The following is a 16,153-nucleotide window of genomic DNA, read 5'->3' as shown; positions in this document are numbered from 1 at the left end:
CTGGTAGAGCTATTTTAATAAAATTCTGCATTCACAACAACCAAAGTTTAACAGTAAACTGACAACACTGCATTCTCTCTCTTTGAACTCCAGTCCACTCTTAAAACGCATCCACATTCCTGAGACTTTTCACTCCTTACTTCCACTTGCGAACTCCACTCCCCTGTCCTATCGATCATCAAAAATCCCCCTGGCTTTTCAGAAGCAGCTGGAATAGGAGCCTTGGAAGTTTCTCGCATGGGTCCCTCTTTCTTTGTGTCCCCTTTCTCATTCTCACGGCTCAGTTTCCCCGCTCCACGGAGTTATCTTGAAGGCTGTATCTCACTCATCTTGCCTCCTCAAGACACAGCGCACACAGAGTGTATACGAGCAGGAAGACTATGCAGTCCTCGCAGTTTCTCAGGTGCTTTCAGCGAAATTCCTGGTCCCACACCTTCCACGTCGCTCGTTTGTAAGTCTTGTCCACGCTGCCTCGGCTAAAGTTACATGGGGAAACCCTTTCCAGACACAGACGGGTTTGTGCAGCAGATGTCGGGAGAGCCACCAAGCCGCCGCTGTCCACCCTGGTCCACACCCCCTCCAGCCTCGCCGCTGAGACCCGCTGCTACCGCAGGAGCGCGCGGCACCGCCCAGCCCATGCGCGCTCTCGCAAGCCCCGCCTCCGAAAACCCCGCCTCCACAAACCCCGCCTCCACTCCCGGTCCCGGTGCGGGAGGGGGCGACGCGCGCCGGGCGCACGCTCCACCGACGCCGCTCCCCCTGCGCAGGGCAAGTGGTCTAGCCCGGTGGCCCGCCCCGGAGGCCCGCCCTGGATGGACGCCCCTCGCGGAGCGGAACCAGAGGGCATGGCGAACCAGGTATCGTGGCCGAACCGTGGGCCGGAGTCCGAGGTTGGGAGGGAAAGGAAGCATGGGGGAACCAGACCGCTGGACCCCAGAGCTGAAAAGAGCCTCGGAGCAGCGGTTCAGTGGGAAGGAAGCTTTGTTTGACCTCCGGACTTGGGAGGGTTTTGCTGCTTCTGGGCGACCGGAACCGGGCGGGGAGATCCGGAGAGTGGCCAGGGAGAGTGGCTGGAGTGGTCGGTTCTGTTCTGGTGGAAATCGCTCAGGAGGGGCCCCAATTTCCCTACGCAAAAATGAGAACAGCAGGTTCTTTTGTTCAAGGTTATTTAATGAATAAAGTTGGTGAGATGCCGTAGGAACGTAACTTTTGCTTATATTAAGTAGCCTGTGGTATAATTGGTTTTCTTACTCCTCATTTTGCATAAAGTCGCAGAACCTATCCAGGACTTAACAGCAACTTATCCAGGGTCATACTTGCGGGTGGCTAACCTGTGACCAACGCCTGTGCTCCTAACCTCTAGGTTGCTTGTGTTTCGTGGTAGATTCAAAATCGATCCATTATTATGCCACCGAGGAACGTATTTTAGGAAGACTCCTAGATCCCTTTTGGTAACACCTTTGAGTGTTTAGGCACCAGAGCTTTTTATCCTCCTTTAACGCGCACAGGTTGATCCCTAGTTTACGGCCAAAAACTGAGGCCTAGAGGTTGGTAGTGCTTCGTGGTCACACTAACAATAGTGAGTCCGGATTCCAATCCAGGTCTGTTGCAGTGCAATAGGCCCTCCCAGTGCCTGAAACACACATTAGGCAGTAAAGGTAGGAACATACGAATAACATGAATAATTAGTCTAAAGTTGCTTTGCAGACTTTAGAAATTTTCTAGAAACATTTACGGCCTTAAATGTTGGAGTTGAAAAGAAATGGTAAACTCCAGAGGTCTTTTAGACTTAACAGATTGGCACTTGATTTTCTTTGTTACCAAGTGTCTTTGTTCAGAGCAGGTGAAAAATTGTAATTCCTGTTATAGTTCAAATGTTGAAGTAGGGCAGTTGTCTGTGATTTAGAGTGGAGCTTTCTTTTGGTAAGAATTGTCGTTGAAAGGAAGAGTTTAAAGGCCTTTCAGATGTTGTTTAAAAGTCGGGCACGGGCAGTAAAACTTACTTTATGGATAACTCTTTATTCTTGTTGCTTCAGATCTCTAGTGTATGTAACCTCATTGTTAGTATTCTGAATTCGGCTTTTGCAATTCATGGTACATTAAGGTGAAAAAGGGTTCCAATGCAGTGTCTGAATTTTTTGTACTGCCAGATTTAACATCTACATTTTAATTTTAAAAGCAAAATTTTTGGCTTCACCGATTTACACAAGCCACTGGTCTGTCTGTATCGCTGATGTGCTGCAAGACTTTAAAATATGTAATCCCTCACTATTTAGTCAGGGGCACTGGCCTCGTGTCCTTTAAATTGTGTTAAAGAATGATGACAACCAATACAACAGCCATCCGATGTGAATGAATCAGAATTATACCTATTTTTGCTCTGACTGGGTAGTTCATTTGCTTAGAGTGTCCAACCAGTATGCTAAGGTTTCAGGTTTGATCCCCGGTTAGGGCACATAAAAGAATCAAACAATGAACATATAAATAAGTGGAACATCAAATTGATGTCTGTCTGTCTGTCTCTCTCTCTCTCTCCCTCCCTCTCCCCCCCCACGCTCCGCCCTTGCTCCTTCATGCCCCCCTTTCCTCTCTAACATCAATTTTTTAAAAATATACCTATTTTTTGTCAGATGGGCAAAAATATATATTTTTGGTGTGTTACAGAATTTTAGTAATTAGTTTATGTGTCATGAGATGGAAAAGGTTGAAAATCGCTGCTCTATATAATTCAACTCTTCCTTCACTCTTTGTTGTGTTGCTGCTAGTAACTATTAGTTTATTTTTGCTTAGCTACTCTGTGCGGAAGACTGTTAGGGGCTTCATGTCACTCTCATTCACTCTTCAGTCACCTTGTATGTAGGTGTTTTGTCGTAATTTGTAACTCTTCCTTCTCCTTTGTTATCCCAGTTAAAAAGTGATGCTTTCTCAAACTCACCAACCAAAGTTACACTCTTTCCCCACTTTCCGCATTCTGTAGCACTTTGTGCCTCTCCCTTTAAATCACACTTTTTGTAATAATTGACTTTCCAGTCTCCTATAAACCCAGTGGTTTTCAACCTTTATTCTGTCAACTCGTTTCATAACCATTATGTAAACTGCTTAAAACCTTCCTCATTATACTCGATTCTCTGGCAGTGGAGGGGTGTCCTGACTAGAATCTCTAAGGCACCACTATACTATAGAAATATAATGCAACTCACATATGTAATTTTAACATTTCTATTAGCCGTATTAAAATGGCATTAAAATTGGATTAAAATTTAATACATTCAAAATACTATCAACATGTAATCAGTACTTTTAAAATATTACTGAAAAATACCTTTTTTGTACTAAGTCTTCAAAATTTGATTGTACTTTGCACTCACAGCTTAACCCAGTTCAGACTGGCCGTTTTTCAAGTGCTCAGTAGCCGCAGGTGGCAAGTGGGTACTGTACTGGGCAGCACAGTTAAAAGGATAGGTATAGTTTTTTAAAGTTCCCCCATTCTGATACTCCTTCCACTCCTTCCCATCCCGCAGTTGTGCCTGCGCAAAAGAGTTGTGTAGGGCACACGTTAAACCTTCAGATTCCGTGGGTTCTAGCCAGACCTACTGAATCAGATTCTCTTGGAACCTGTATTCTCAACCTGTTCCTGCTTATGCATTCTAGAGGGTCATTAAATGTTAGAGAATAAAACTATTCAACCAAAAGAGGTTTTTTTACATCTGTCCATGGAGTCATCTAAATTAAATATTTTAATGAATATTATTTATATGAAATCTAAAAACATGCAAAACAATTCTCCCTATCGCTTAGAGATACATGTTTCTTTGTGAATCTGTGATATACTTCCTAAGATTAAAATTCATCCGTACCTAAATTAACTAAGAAGCAGTTCATTATTAGTTCAGGTGAATAAACAACTGTTTTCCTCCCCACTCTGCCTCAATTCAGGTGATCAAGTGCAAGGCTGCAGTTGCCTGGGAGGCTGGAAAGCCACTCTCCATAGAGGAGGTAGAGGTGGCACCCCCAAAGGCTCACGAAGTTCGAATTAAGGTAATGTTACATCTGAGGCAATGGAAAAGGAGACTTAAAATTAGGTCTCTGGATAGATGAGTACTCTGAATTCTTCAGAGGATAGATCCCAAAGGAGGGTGTGGAGAACAAGGTATGGAAAGGCATCCAACCTTAGAATCACAGCACCCTCCTCTTTCTCTATCCCTGTCGCCTCTGCACACTCCCCTCCACCTTTTAGCCTTGATGTTGGGCTGAGGAGCCTTCCCCAGGGATCACTGGGTTACTGTATTTTATTTATGTGGCCTAGGTTTAAGGTGACTTTGTAGGATATTCCCCTTTCTTCTGATCCCATAACTTAAAAATGTGTGGTGACGCATCAGAAACAAAAGAAATTGTCTTCAGTTTTGTTAGAGGAGACTTCAAATAAGACTTGGGAAGAAGCTTCTGATCGACTGGAATAACAATGAAGGGAGGTCAGCCTGATTAGAGAGCTTGAAATACCCTTGCAGACAGGCCGGAGTTCAGGGGATGCATCATTGCTCCCAGGCTGCTCAGTCTCTGCTGTGGCAGAGAAAGCAAGTTATCCCAGGAGAGACGCATGTTGCACAAGGCAGCCAGTTGGGTGTTTTTGACATTCTACTTTGTATTTGTTTTCATATAAAGGTAATGGTTTAAATTAGTGATCAGTGAATAAAACTAACTGTAGAAAAATCAGCTCCTTTTGCTGTAAATTAGAGTAAACATCCACCACCCCACTCCGAGTGCACAGCACCTGTACACGAACTGGCTCGTGCTCCCAGGGTAACATGTATTAGGCCACGAAGCACAGGGTCAGGTAACTTTTTAAGGTCCTTTGCAGCCCAGACCCAGGAATCTGAAATCTCAAAATAGTTAAATTCAGAAATTAACCTGATTGTGATTTTGCCACTGGAAAAGAAACCGTCCTGTACGCAGCACACTGAGTGCAGCCGGCTTCCCCGGGCACTGCTAACACACGGCAAAGGGTGTTGCATCGCAAGTGGGGACGTAGGTAGAAAGCAGAGAAGCATAAATACACTAAAGCTTTTCCTTTCTGTGCTCTTTAGTGGTTTGGAAAGATATCGGATACTTGAAAGTGAGAGAGAGGTATAAAGGGCTTATGGGAGCAGAATTTGTGTGTGTGTGGCTGCTGAAAGGGAGTTGGTTCCACTAAAAACTGAGTTTTGGCGCACACCAGCAGGCTGGCATGTTTCAAAAATTGTCCAGGCCTTTTTAGAAATCACGTGCCCCGGCAGTCCCGAGAGGCCAGCAGCGAGACGCTCTGCACACAGGTGCCGTTCCTCTTCACACCCGAGGGCACAGTGCCCGTGCAGTCTCCTTGCTTTGTCTTGCTAAAACGCACTGGAAAGGAGAGTAGGCGTACCGTCTTTCATTGCATGTAAATAAACTAGTGCACTACCTATGTACTACTTTTTTAAAAAGCTTCCAATTCTAGTTGTTAAGATGCCATCTACTTGTAAGCATATACCGGTTTTAAGGAGGTTAGAATATGAAAAATGTATCTCAGAATCAAAGAAATACGGTATTTAAGGAAAAGTGCCTTTCCTTTGACCTCTGCCTCACTCTGAGCTGCATGCACACACACACTTACTCTCGATTTGAATATCCCGGTAGGTCATTGCCACTGCGGTGTGTCACACTGACGCCTACACCCTGAGTGGGGCTGATCCGGAAGGGAGTTTTCCAGTGATCTTGGGGCACGAAGGTGCTGGAATTGTGGAAAGTGTTGGTGAAGGAGTTACGAAGCTGAACGCAGGTAAGAGGGTATTGGAGCCACTTACTTTACGATTTTGGCTTATTTCTCTATAGGAAACTAACATTTCTGATAAACTATATATTGTTTATTTATGAGTAGGTTATCAGCTAAGAAAGTTGTCGAGATTGGTTTTATTTCTCACCCAGGAAGCACAAATAGAGGGGTGGGCAAAAGTAGGTTGACAGTTGTCTGTGTGGAAAATACTACAGTAATTAATAGATAATAATACAAGAGTAAACTCTTTTGAGTATTCACAAATAATAATACAAGAATATAAACACTGTCTCACATACTCACCACTGCGAACCTCCTTTTGCCCACACTGCTGGATGGATTTTTCCCCTCTGATTTGCAGACTGCTGTTCACCTGAAGCAGTTAAAAACCTTTCCAAAGCCAGTTTTGCCCAATTACACAAGAATTTTTCAGAATGGATCAGTGAGTCAGTATTTTCAGGCACATGACTCCTTGTTCTCCAGATACTGTTTTAAAAGTTTCCTTTAACAAAAATTCTGAACCTTGCATTTTCTGCAGGGTCAGGCAGTATCTCTGAATGATGTTAGGTAGGCGAAGTTCTAAGCTTGGAAGTTGCTGACTTTCCAAGCCGAGTGAGTTGACAGGAATAGGAACTTGCAGGGGCTGGTACACTCATTTAGAAACTGATGCCACCCCTGCAGCATAAAGCCTTGGCGTTTGTTTTCCAGGTGACACTGTCATCCCACTTTACATCCCGCAGTGTGGGGAATGCAAATTTTGTCTAAATCCTAAAACAAACCTCTGCCAGAAGATAAGGTTAGTATCATTTCATTTTATTCTTAAAACGAGGTCACCTTAATGATAACGTGTGGCAATTTATACAGCACATTCTGCGTGAATTACTTCATTCCCTCTTTATGACAACTTCAGTGTCACCATTGTATCCCGGTTTTCATAGGTGAGAAAGTTAAGGCGCAGAAATTAAGTGGTTTGCCAAGTAACGTCAGCTTTTAAGAGGGAAAACTGAATTTTCTGAGCTCATTCTCTTTCCATACACTAGGCTAAGTGTGCCAACATGTGTAATAAGGAGGGACATGCTTATGAAATTGAATGGGGTCATTTTTATGTCCATTTTATTGTCCATGAAACCAAAGTAATAAAACTTATTTTATAAGATAACTGGGAAGACTACAAGAGGTAACATAACCCCTTAACACAGACAAGGTAGTTACTTTATTGAGGTAAGGTAAAACACCTGTTAAAGAACTACTTTGAGGCAGTTTATCATTTTCTTGTTTATGTTTCCTTGTATATTTTCTTTTTTATTGAGGTCGAACAAACATATGGTAAAGTACTTAAAGTATACAAATCTTAAGTGTGCAGCTCGATGAATTTTTCTGTATATACATACCTAATGCTTGTAACCATCACCCAGATCAAGACAGAGAGCCTCACCCTGGCCAAGGTGGCTCAGTTGGTTGGAGCGTCGTCCTGCAGCCTTCTCTGTAGCCAAAGGGTGATGGGTTGGACTCTCAGTCAGGGCACGTACCTAGATTGAGGGTCCAGTCCCCTGTCTGGGTACCTACAGGAGGCAACCAGTCAATGTTTCTCTCACATTAATGTTTCTCTTCCTTCCTCTCTCCCTTCTTCTGTCTCTAAAGCAGTGAGAAAAAGACCCTTGGGTGAGGATTGAAAAAGAGAGAAAGCCCTCCCAACACCCCACAAAGTCCTTCATGTCCCTTCCAAGTAAACACCTGCCCCCCTCAGAGGTCACCAATGTTGTGATTTCTTTCACTGTAGATCTTCTTATAGGGAGAGTTATGCATTATGTGCTCTCGTCTGGTTTCTTTCATTGACAACGTCTGGGAGATGTATGCAGGTTGCTGTGTCAACTCCATTCAAGTCCCGCTAGCACTGGAATGCTGAGTCACTGGGTACGCTCTTGCCAGCAGTGTATGGGACGTCCGTTTGCTCTTGCATTCGGTTTCTAATGCCATCGACAAAATTAGTTTGTTTTTGGAAAACAAGATTGCATTTGTCTTACACCATAAATCCAATTACTTTTAGCAAAGCTAGAATAACAACAAAAACTAGTTGTTTTCAAAGAGAATTTCAAATAGCCTGAAAATGTTTGCCTCATGGAGATGGGCTTTCTGTAGCCGTCTGTAACCTTTTAGAGGGACAAGTCTTTTCACAGCTTAAAATGTGTCTTATGTCACCTTTGCTTGTGATCTCCAGGAAGAAGAGCCCTCACTGACTAGGGAGGGCTGACCAAGTTGTCGTATACAGATAACGTCAGTTACTTACTGTAGACCTTTGTCACCTATTTGTTCTGTGTTTCTGGTCATATTTTTGTTTTTCTTTCAAAGGACATGTATTTCCTCTTGAATCCAGAGGCAATCCATTTCTCTTCCTTTGTATTTGTTTATTCTTTTATATTCCAAAGGATTTGTCCATGAGTATGCATCAAATTATTGTTTATTTTTATTATAAATAACACATATTCAGCACCATGTGCCAGGCACAATGCCAATGCTTTATGTAACATCTCATTTGGTTTGTTAGCAATCTGCATTTCTAGTGAGGAAACTGAGGCACTGAGGTTAATTAACTTGTCCAAGATCACTCAGGATTTGAACCCAAGTGTGTCTGACTTTAAGGCTCATTCTCCTAAGCAAGACATTATATCACCTATATATTTATAATATCAAAAATAAATTTTGTTACCATAAATCACATTGGTTGCCTTTGTGAATTTGTTCTCCCACCCCCGTCTTCATTGCTATAACCAACTACACAAGCAAAAAACTAAGTGAGAAAACAAGCACTTGAACCCTTGAGGACTGCTGTGCTTTTGAAGAAGTCCTCCTGAAAGACCTAAGCTGCCCCGTTTGCCCGTCTGTTTCCCTTGGCCGCGTGGACCGCTGCACGTGGTTGCTGCCTGTGTGGGCGCTGGGTTTGGCGTTACGCTTCGTGAAGGTGCATTTGCTCACAGAGTTCTAGGATGGAATTTTTAAATAATTTAATCTGATCCATAAGTTGTACTTGTTAAAAATTATTTTAGTACTCTGATAATAAGATCCAGAAGGATATTGAATGTTGGAAAAGATATGTAAGGTTTAAATCTCATAAGTTTCCCTAATAAGGCATTGCTGAAAGATACTAAATTATTAATGCATACATTAAAAAATTGAATTTTTGGTCTTAGTATACTCTTCTGTTTATTAGTCATTATTTTTAAAACTAATTTCTTTTTCTTACAGCTTTTAGGAAACCTAATTCTACCCTGCCTTTTTCCTTTCTTATTTTCTTTAGAGTCACTCAAGGAAAAGGGTTAATGCCAGATGGCACTAGCAGATTTACTTGCAAAGGAAAGACACTTTTACATTACATGGGAACCAGCACGTTCTCTGAATACACAGTGGTGGCTGATATCTCTGTTGCTAAAATTGATCCTTTGGCACCTTTGGATAAAGTCTGCCTCCTGGGTTGTGGCATTTCAACTGGTTACGGAGCTGCTGTGAACACTGCCAAGGTAAGTGTTGGCCTGGCTTTTAGCTCCGCCTTCTAATTTGATACAACAAAACTTTGTTGGAATAATGAAATCGTCCCAATCTGAAAGAAACCCAGTGATTTGCTCTGACTGGTGTGGCTCAGTGGGTTGGGCATCGTTCTGCAAATAGAACAGTCGCCAGTTTGATCCCTGGTCGGGGCACATGCCTGCATTGTGAGCCAGGCTCCCAGTCGGGGCTTGCGAGAGGCAGCGGATCAACCAACAGATGTTTCTTTCCCTCTCTTTTTCCCTCCCTTCCCCTCTTTCTAAAGAAAGTTAAATACAATCTTTAAAAAAAAGAAAGAAAGAAAAGGGAGGGAGAGGGGAAGGAAGGAAGAAATGAAAGAAAAGAAAGAAAGAAAACTAGTGGTTTTCTTGTCTCCTGTTTAAGGAGTACCTCATAGAATGTCTTCTAACAGGTGGAGCCTGGCTCTACTTGCGCCGTCTTTGGCCTCGGAGGAGTTGGATTGGCGGTTGTCATGGGCTGTAAGGTGGCTGGCGCATCCCGGATCATTGGTGTGGACATCAATAAAGATAAATTCGCAAGGGCCAAGGAGTTTGGAGCATCTGAATGTATCAGCCCCCAGGACTTCAGTAAGCCCATCCAGGAAGTGATCATCGAGATGACTGACGGGGGAGTGGACTATTCCTTTGAGTGCATTGGCAATGTGAAGGTCATGGTGAGTACACTCGGCTTCATTCCTTTCTCTTCTCCGTTGCATGTGTGTTTGTGTATAACTGCTTTTTTAATGGAATTTTCTTAATTGAGATTTAAAATTGTTTTGTTTTTGGAAAGGAAAAGTCTCTTGTAAGAGTTATTCTAATAGAGGAAAGGAAAAATAATGATTTGAACTACAAGTAGGAAATGACACAAGAATGGCTCGGGGAAGGATTAAGAGGACGTTTCTGTGCCTTTCAGTGTATGTTGAATCTTAGAGGATGTCTGCTTAAACAGAGGGCAAAACGATGCCATCGTGGGGAGCATGAGCTTTGAGACTAGATACGCATCCACACACTAGGTCAGTGGTCGTGGGCAACGACCTGACTTCTCTAAACCTGAGTTTCCTCGTGTGTGAAATACGGACAGTAACTTCGCCTACTTGACACAAAGCAGACATTCAGCAAAAATACTAGTATTCTCTGCCTGCTTGTTTTATTAAAGTCTTTGGAACTTTGAGGTAGTATTTACTTTTAAAAATGGACAGCAAGTAAAAGCTGTAAATTTCTTCAATTTGTGGTACTGTTTAGCCAAGTTAGCAAACTTTTAAATACCTGTTAATATGCTGAACATTCCATTTGATCATTTTGTTGCCATTTTTTTAGAAAGCTTTATGAAACCACCCTTTCCCCACAGAAGTTTCTGGGGAAGCTGATGTTCTCGGCAGAATGCACTGACTTCTGTGTTTGGTCCCATCTGTGCCTGCAGAGAGCAGCGCTGGAGGCCTGCCACAAAGGCTGGGGCGTCAGCGTGGTGGTGGGCGTAGCCGCTTCAGGTGAGGAGATCGCCACTCGTCCATTCCAGCTGGTAACCGGCCGCACGTGGAAAGGCACCGCCTTTGGAGGTAATTTGTTGGATGGGATGAGTACATTTTCTCTCTTATTTCCATTGGCAGTGTTTTAATTCCAGGCCAGTTTTCTTGTTTTAACAGTAATTTTTATGGGTTACTTTCTCATCCTGAGTTGTTGCATACAACACTATTTTAATAGGAGAGTTTCACACTCAATCAGTATTTTTCCCTGGAGCTGGCGAGGTGCTCAGCTTCTCCTGAGGCTCAAGGCAACATTTTACACACTTAAAAAAAAGTCAATATTATTTTAACGAGGCTCTAGTTGGGGGTAGGTCAGGCATGAGAGGTCGGTTGCAGGGTAAGCAAACTACGGTGTCATCCATACCGTGTCATTTTGTGGACGTATGGGTGTGTTTCACTCATTTTTCTGGAGAGTGCAGTGATCACTGGATGGAATGATACCTCTGTCTGAATAGTGCTGATTTCAGCAGTACCCAGTACTAAATCTTAAACTGAAGACTTAAAATTAGACACATCTTGCAGCAAAATTGAAAAGCTGCCTGACTGATGATTTCTCCCTGGTGTGATCCTAAAAAGTACATGGTTGTTTGGGGTTGCCTAAGTTTTGATAGGTTTTTGAAAAAATATATTTTCACTATCCTCTTAAGAAAAAGATCACATAGCAGGAGTTTTCAATGATCTGTGTTTAACAAGTATCTGTTAACATCCCCTTGCTTATATTATGCCAGGTTTTTGAAAGAAGAAAAGATTATGGTAGTATGCTAACATGAAGGGTTTGGCCAAAGTTTTCCTTCTCTGCACTGTACAATTTGCTGTAGAAATGTCAAGCTGATTAAACCCTCCTTTCCAAATCCTTGACTGTATGCTGAACTTGAGTGTCTTAGAAAAGACTTACTTCTAAAGCCACATGTGTAACTCAGAGGCATCATCTCAGAGTCCACAGCTGACTTTGAGGGGCTTCTAAGCCTGGGTGACTGAGCCGGGGTGGGGTGGGGGGTGGGGGGTGTGGTAGGAACCCCTAACCAAAGCCTCATCCTAACACAGTGCTGTTTGGGAAATAAGCTAGAACATTGGGGCCCCGGGGTGTTGTTAAAATATGACCCACAGATGTAAATAGAAATTTTGGCCTATAGTTGTAGTTGTCGCAGTTAACAGGAGTTTTAAAAGAGAAAGAAAAAGCCCACAACTTGGTAGAACATATAAGGAGGGAGATTTGGGAAAAGCTCAAAGGTTTGAAATATGGTCCAAAGCATCCCTGATTTAAAATGTAGGAAGGTGCCGTGGCTGGTGTGGCTCAGTGGGTTGAGCTCTGGCATATGAAGCAAAAGGTGGCCAGTTTGATTCCCAGTCAGGGCACATGCCAGGGTTGCAGGCCAGGTCCCCAGTAGAGGGCACTCAAGAGGCAACCACACATTGATGTTTCCCTCCCTCTCTTTCTCCCTTCCCCCCTCTCTAAAAATAAATAAAATCTTTAAAAAAAATAAATAGAAAAAAAGAAAAAGTAGGAAAGCTGTTTTGTTGATTTATTGCTTCTTTCAATAACAAGTGAAAAATTGAAGCACCTGATACTCTACTCTGCTTTCAGTTTCATTTTTCTATTCTGAGATGCTATCCCTATTCATTGTTGAATTTAAAACCAAAGAAATAGTCATGTGTCACATCAATATTTTTTTCCTTGAATTTCATTATTACACAAATCTTTGTTGTGGACCTAATAAATAAGCTTGTTCTGAGGTCTCAATTGAGACTTAATGAGATTTTAGTAAATCAGTACAGAAAAAGGAAAATACTAAAAAGACATTTACTTTTTTCTTAACTAATGATGTGCATTAAATTCTGTCTCATCTCTATGCTAGTTTTGAGGTTTTTCATTTGTCTGCAATGAAAAAAATTTATTCTCAAGGTCTTTGTTTAACCCACAAAGTAATGAGCATACTGTAGATACTTGTTGAAAAAATTAATGAATAGATGTTATAATTTCTTTCAGGATGGAAGAGTGTAGAAAGCGTCCCAAAGTTGGTGTCCGAATACATGTCCAAGAAGATAAAAGTTGATGAATTTGTGACTCACAATCTGTCTTTTGACCAAATTAACAAAGCCTTTGAACTGTTGCATGCAGGAAAGAGGTAAGCTTCCTATTTAGTTATATATTATGGGATATAGGAAGGATTTGAGGTAAATGGAGGAAGAGGGTTAAAAAAAAATACAATTTTGCCCTGGCCAGGTGCTTAGTTGTCCCATACACAAAAGATTGCAGCTTTGACCCTCAGGGCACACACCAGGTTCCGGGTTCCATCCCCAGTCGCAACACTTACGGGGAGCAACCAATCGGTGTCTCTCACATTGATGTTCCTCTCTCCCCCTTCCTCTCTCTAAAATCAATAAATACATCCTTAGATGAAAACTTTAAAAATATATCTATAATTTTAATGTTCTTAAAAGATACTGTTCAAAACCTATGTGTATTGTTTCTTTCTCTTACAGCATCCGAACTGTTGTAAAGTTTTAAATTCAAAAGAAGAAAATGTCCATCCTTATAACTGAGTCATGTGATCTTATTGGAGCAGCAAGACAAGCAGGGAGAAGCTCTTCCGAGTTCACAGCCTCTTAGACTTTCAGTAACGTATTCTAGGGAGTAATGTTTTCTGTATGATCAATATATCTCCAATCACGGATAAGGCTAATACCGTCATACATGGGTTTTCTGGACTTCCCTTCACATGAATAATTGCTAGCTCATTAGGGAATTTTTTAACATAATAAAAGTAATTTCGGCATACGTGTTTGTCTCATGCTGAGTTTATTCTCATGGTTCTTTCCCCATTATCTTTATTCTTTAAAGGAAAGGTGGAGGAAGCAGGGCAATAGTGAGTGTATGAACCTTATCTGCTGCTTTCCTCAGGAACTTTGACTTAAGAGTCTCAGGCCCATTTACTAAAGAATGGATTTCCTTAAGCCATCCGTGGCAAAGGTAATCAGAACCCAGGAGGTCAGCTTCTGTGAGATCTCCTTGAGGGCAGGTACTATGACTTGTTCAAGCTTGCACACCCCCAGTTCCTAGTGTGGTATGTAGCCCACAGTGAGCTCTAACATTCATCGTTGAAACTACCTTGTATACGTAAGTGTATGTGTGTTGTTAGCTCTATGCACTATTTCAAGATTATAAAAGTCACAGTTACTTATGTACTGAATATCCAAGTTCCCAGCACTTTTATCAAATTTTAACATTTCACCACGTGCAGATCACATTGCCTTTTCAGAGGTGGTCTCCGTTCAGAACTCAGTGTTTGTCAGTCTCATGCCGTTGTTTCGCTTTCATTGCACAATCATACGGTAAGTCCTCACTTAACATCAATGGACTCTTGGAAACTGCAACTTTAAGCAAAAGGATGCATAATAAAACCAGTTTTCCCACACGCGAACTGATAAAAACAACAGCTAAATCCCTACAGCATATTTCTAGTCACAGAAACATCACCAGACTTCTAAGACTCTAATCACTTCTATGACTAAACACTGAAATAAGCATACATACATTTAAGGAAGATGAAGAAAAACAAGTCAGGTAATGATGTTCCAACCCACTTTTTCCAGTTCAGGGTCATGGATGGCCAAAGCATTTCCCTGCAGCTCAGGGCACGAGGCAGGACCCCCACTCTGGACAGGAAGCCTCCAGGGCACGTTCCCAGGCATGTCTACTCAGACTGGGACAATATAGACAAGCCATTTACCTCGTGCACATCTTTGGGATGTGGGAGGAAACCAGAATCCCCGGAGAAAACTCACACAGATGCGAAGAGAATGTACCAACTCCACCCAGACAGTGGCCCTAGGGGGGATTTTTTTTTCTTTATCAATGTTAGAACAAAATGAAGTTAAAGAAAACCAGGTTATTCAAGGATCTGCTTTACCTTGTTTTTAGTGCACTTCACTTTTGTGCTTCCCAGATTCTGGGTGGTTGTTTTGTTTTGTTTTTTGTTTCACAAATTTGAAGGTGTATGGCAACCCTGTGTTGAGCAAGTTGTGAGCAAGTTTAGCGGCATCATTTTCCAACAGCACTTGCTCACTTTGTGTCTGTCACTTTGGGTAATTCTCGCAATATTCAGACAGCAATTCCTCTAATGGACCTGGGCGAAGTAAACTGAAAACCTAGAAAGGTTTTGCCATTCTAGATGCCATTAAGAACTTCCTGACTCCTGTGAAGAGGTCAAAATAACAAACAGGAATTTGGAAGTTGATTCCAACCCTCACGGATGACTGAGGGGTCCAGACATCAGTGGAGGAAGTAACTGCATATGTGGAAACAGCAAGAGACTAGAATTAGAGGAGCCTGAAGATGTGGCTAAATTGCTGTAATCTCACGAGAAAACTAACAGATGAGTTACTTCTTAGGAATGAGCGAAGAAAGTGGTCTTGAGATGCAATCTACTCCTGGTGAAGATGCTGTGAAGATTGTTGAAATGTCCACAAAGGATTCAGAGTATTACCGTATTTTTCAGACTATAAGACGCACCCCCCCCCCAAGTTTGGGGGGGTGCGTCTTATAGTCTGAATGTAGCTTACCTGGCTCTCTGCAGGGGTGGGGGGGGGCGGTGGTGGAGCGGGGTTTCCTATTTTTCTCCTCTAAAACCTAGGTGCATCTTATGGTCCAGTGCATCTTATAGTCCGAAAAAATATGGTACCTAAACCCAGCTAATAGGACAGCACCAGAGTTTGAGAGGACTGACTTCAATTTTGAAAGAAGTTCTGTGGGTAAAATATTATCAAACAGCATCAAGTGCTACAGAGAAATTGTTCATAAAAGGAAGAGTCAACTGATGTGGCAACTTCATTGTCGTCTTATGTTAAGGAATTGCCACAGCCACCCCAACCTTCAGCAACCACCACCCTGATCTGGCAGCGGCCATCTACATGAAGGCACGACCCTCCACCTGCAAAATGATTACAACTCACTGAAGGCTCAGATGATGGTTCTCATCTTTTTGCAATATTTTTAAGATTTGTACATTCTTTTTTCAGACATAATACTATTGCATTTAATAGACTACAGTATAATAATACTGTAGTCTATTAATCTAATCTATAGTTTAATAGATTACATAAACTTCTATATGTATATATATGTGTGTGATTTGCTTTATTGCATTGGTCTGGAACTGAACCTACAATATCTGGGGTATGCCTGGACATACCCATAAACCTTCTAGTCTTCAGTATTGTGCATCGTTTAAACCTGATACTGTCTCATTCTGCAGTTTTTTTCAGTCACTGTATGTGTAATCTGTGTTATTTTGTGCTTAATC

General features: G+C 42.1%; 1 protein-coding gene across 2 annotated transcripts; it reads left to right on the top strand.

Annotated features, from left to right (window-relative positions):
• The first annotated feature begins 701 nt into the window (after positions 1 to 701).
• On the top strand, positions 702 to 13,629 carry LOC112317809 (alcohol dehydrogenase class-3). Of its 2 annotated transcripts, none has more exons than XM_024574903.3 (9): positions 702 to 857; positions 3,937 to 4,038; positions 5,653 to 5,794; positions 6,497 to 6,584; positions 9,084 to 9,303; positions 9,741 to 10,001; positions 10,748 to 10,883; positions 12,838 to 12,976; positions 13,335 to 13,629. In XM_024574903.3, exons 1-9 carry the CDS (start codon positions 813 to 815, stop codon positions 13,357 to 13,359), a joined length of 1,158 nt encoding a protein of 385 aa, XP_024430671.2. In that variant the 5' UTR covers positions 702 to 812; the 3' UTR covers positions 13,360 to 13,629. The 2 variants fall into 2 exon arrangements, with proteins under 2 accessions (XP_024430671.2, XP_071077364.1); XM_071221263.1 differs by having other exon boundaries at positions 10,676 to 10,883.
• The last annotated feature ends 2,524 nt before the right edge of the window (positions 13,630 to 16,153 follow it).

The sequence above is a fragment of the Desmodus rotundus genome, chromosome 4 (genome assembly GCF_022682495.2).
Source record: "Desmodus rotundus isolate HL8 chromosome 4, HLdesRot8A.1, whole genome shotgun sequence".
NCBI classification, from domain to species: Eukaryota; Metazoa; Chordata; class Mammalia; order Chiroptera; family Phyllostomidae; genus Desmodus; species Desmodus rotundus.
The sequence above is the reverse complement of the archived record's forward strand: the minus strand, read 5'-3'. Positions and strand labels throughout refer to the sequence as shown.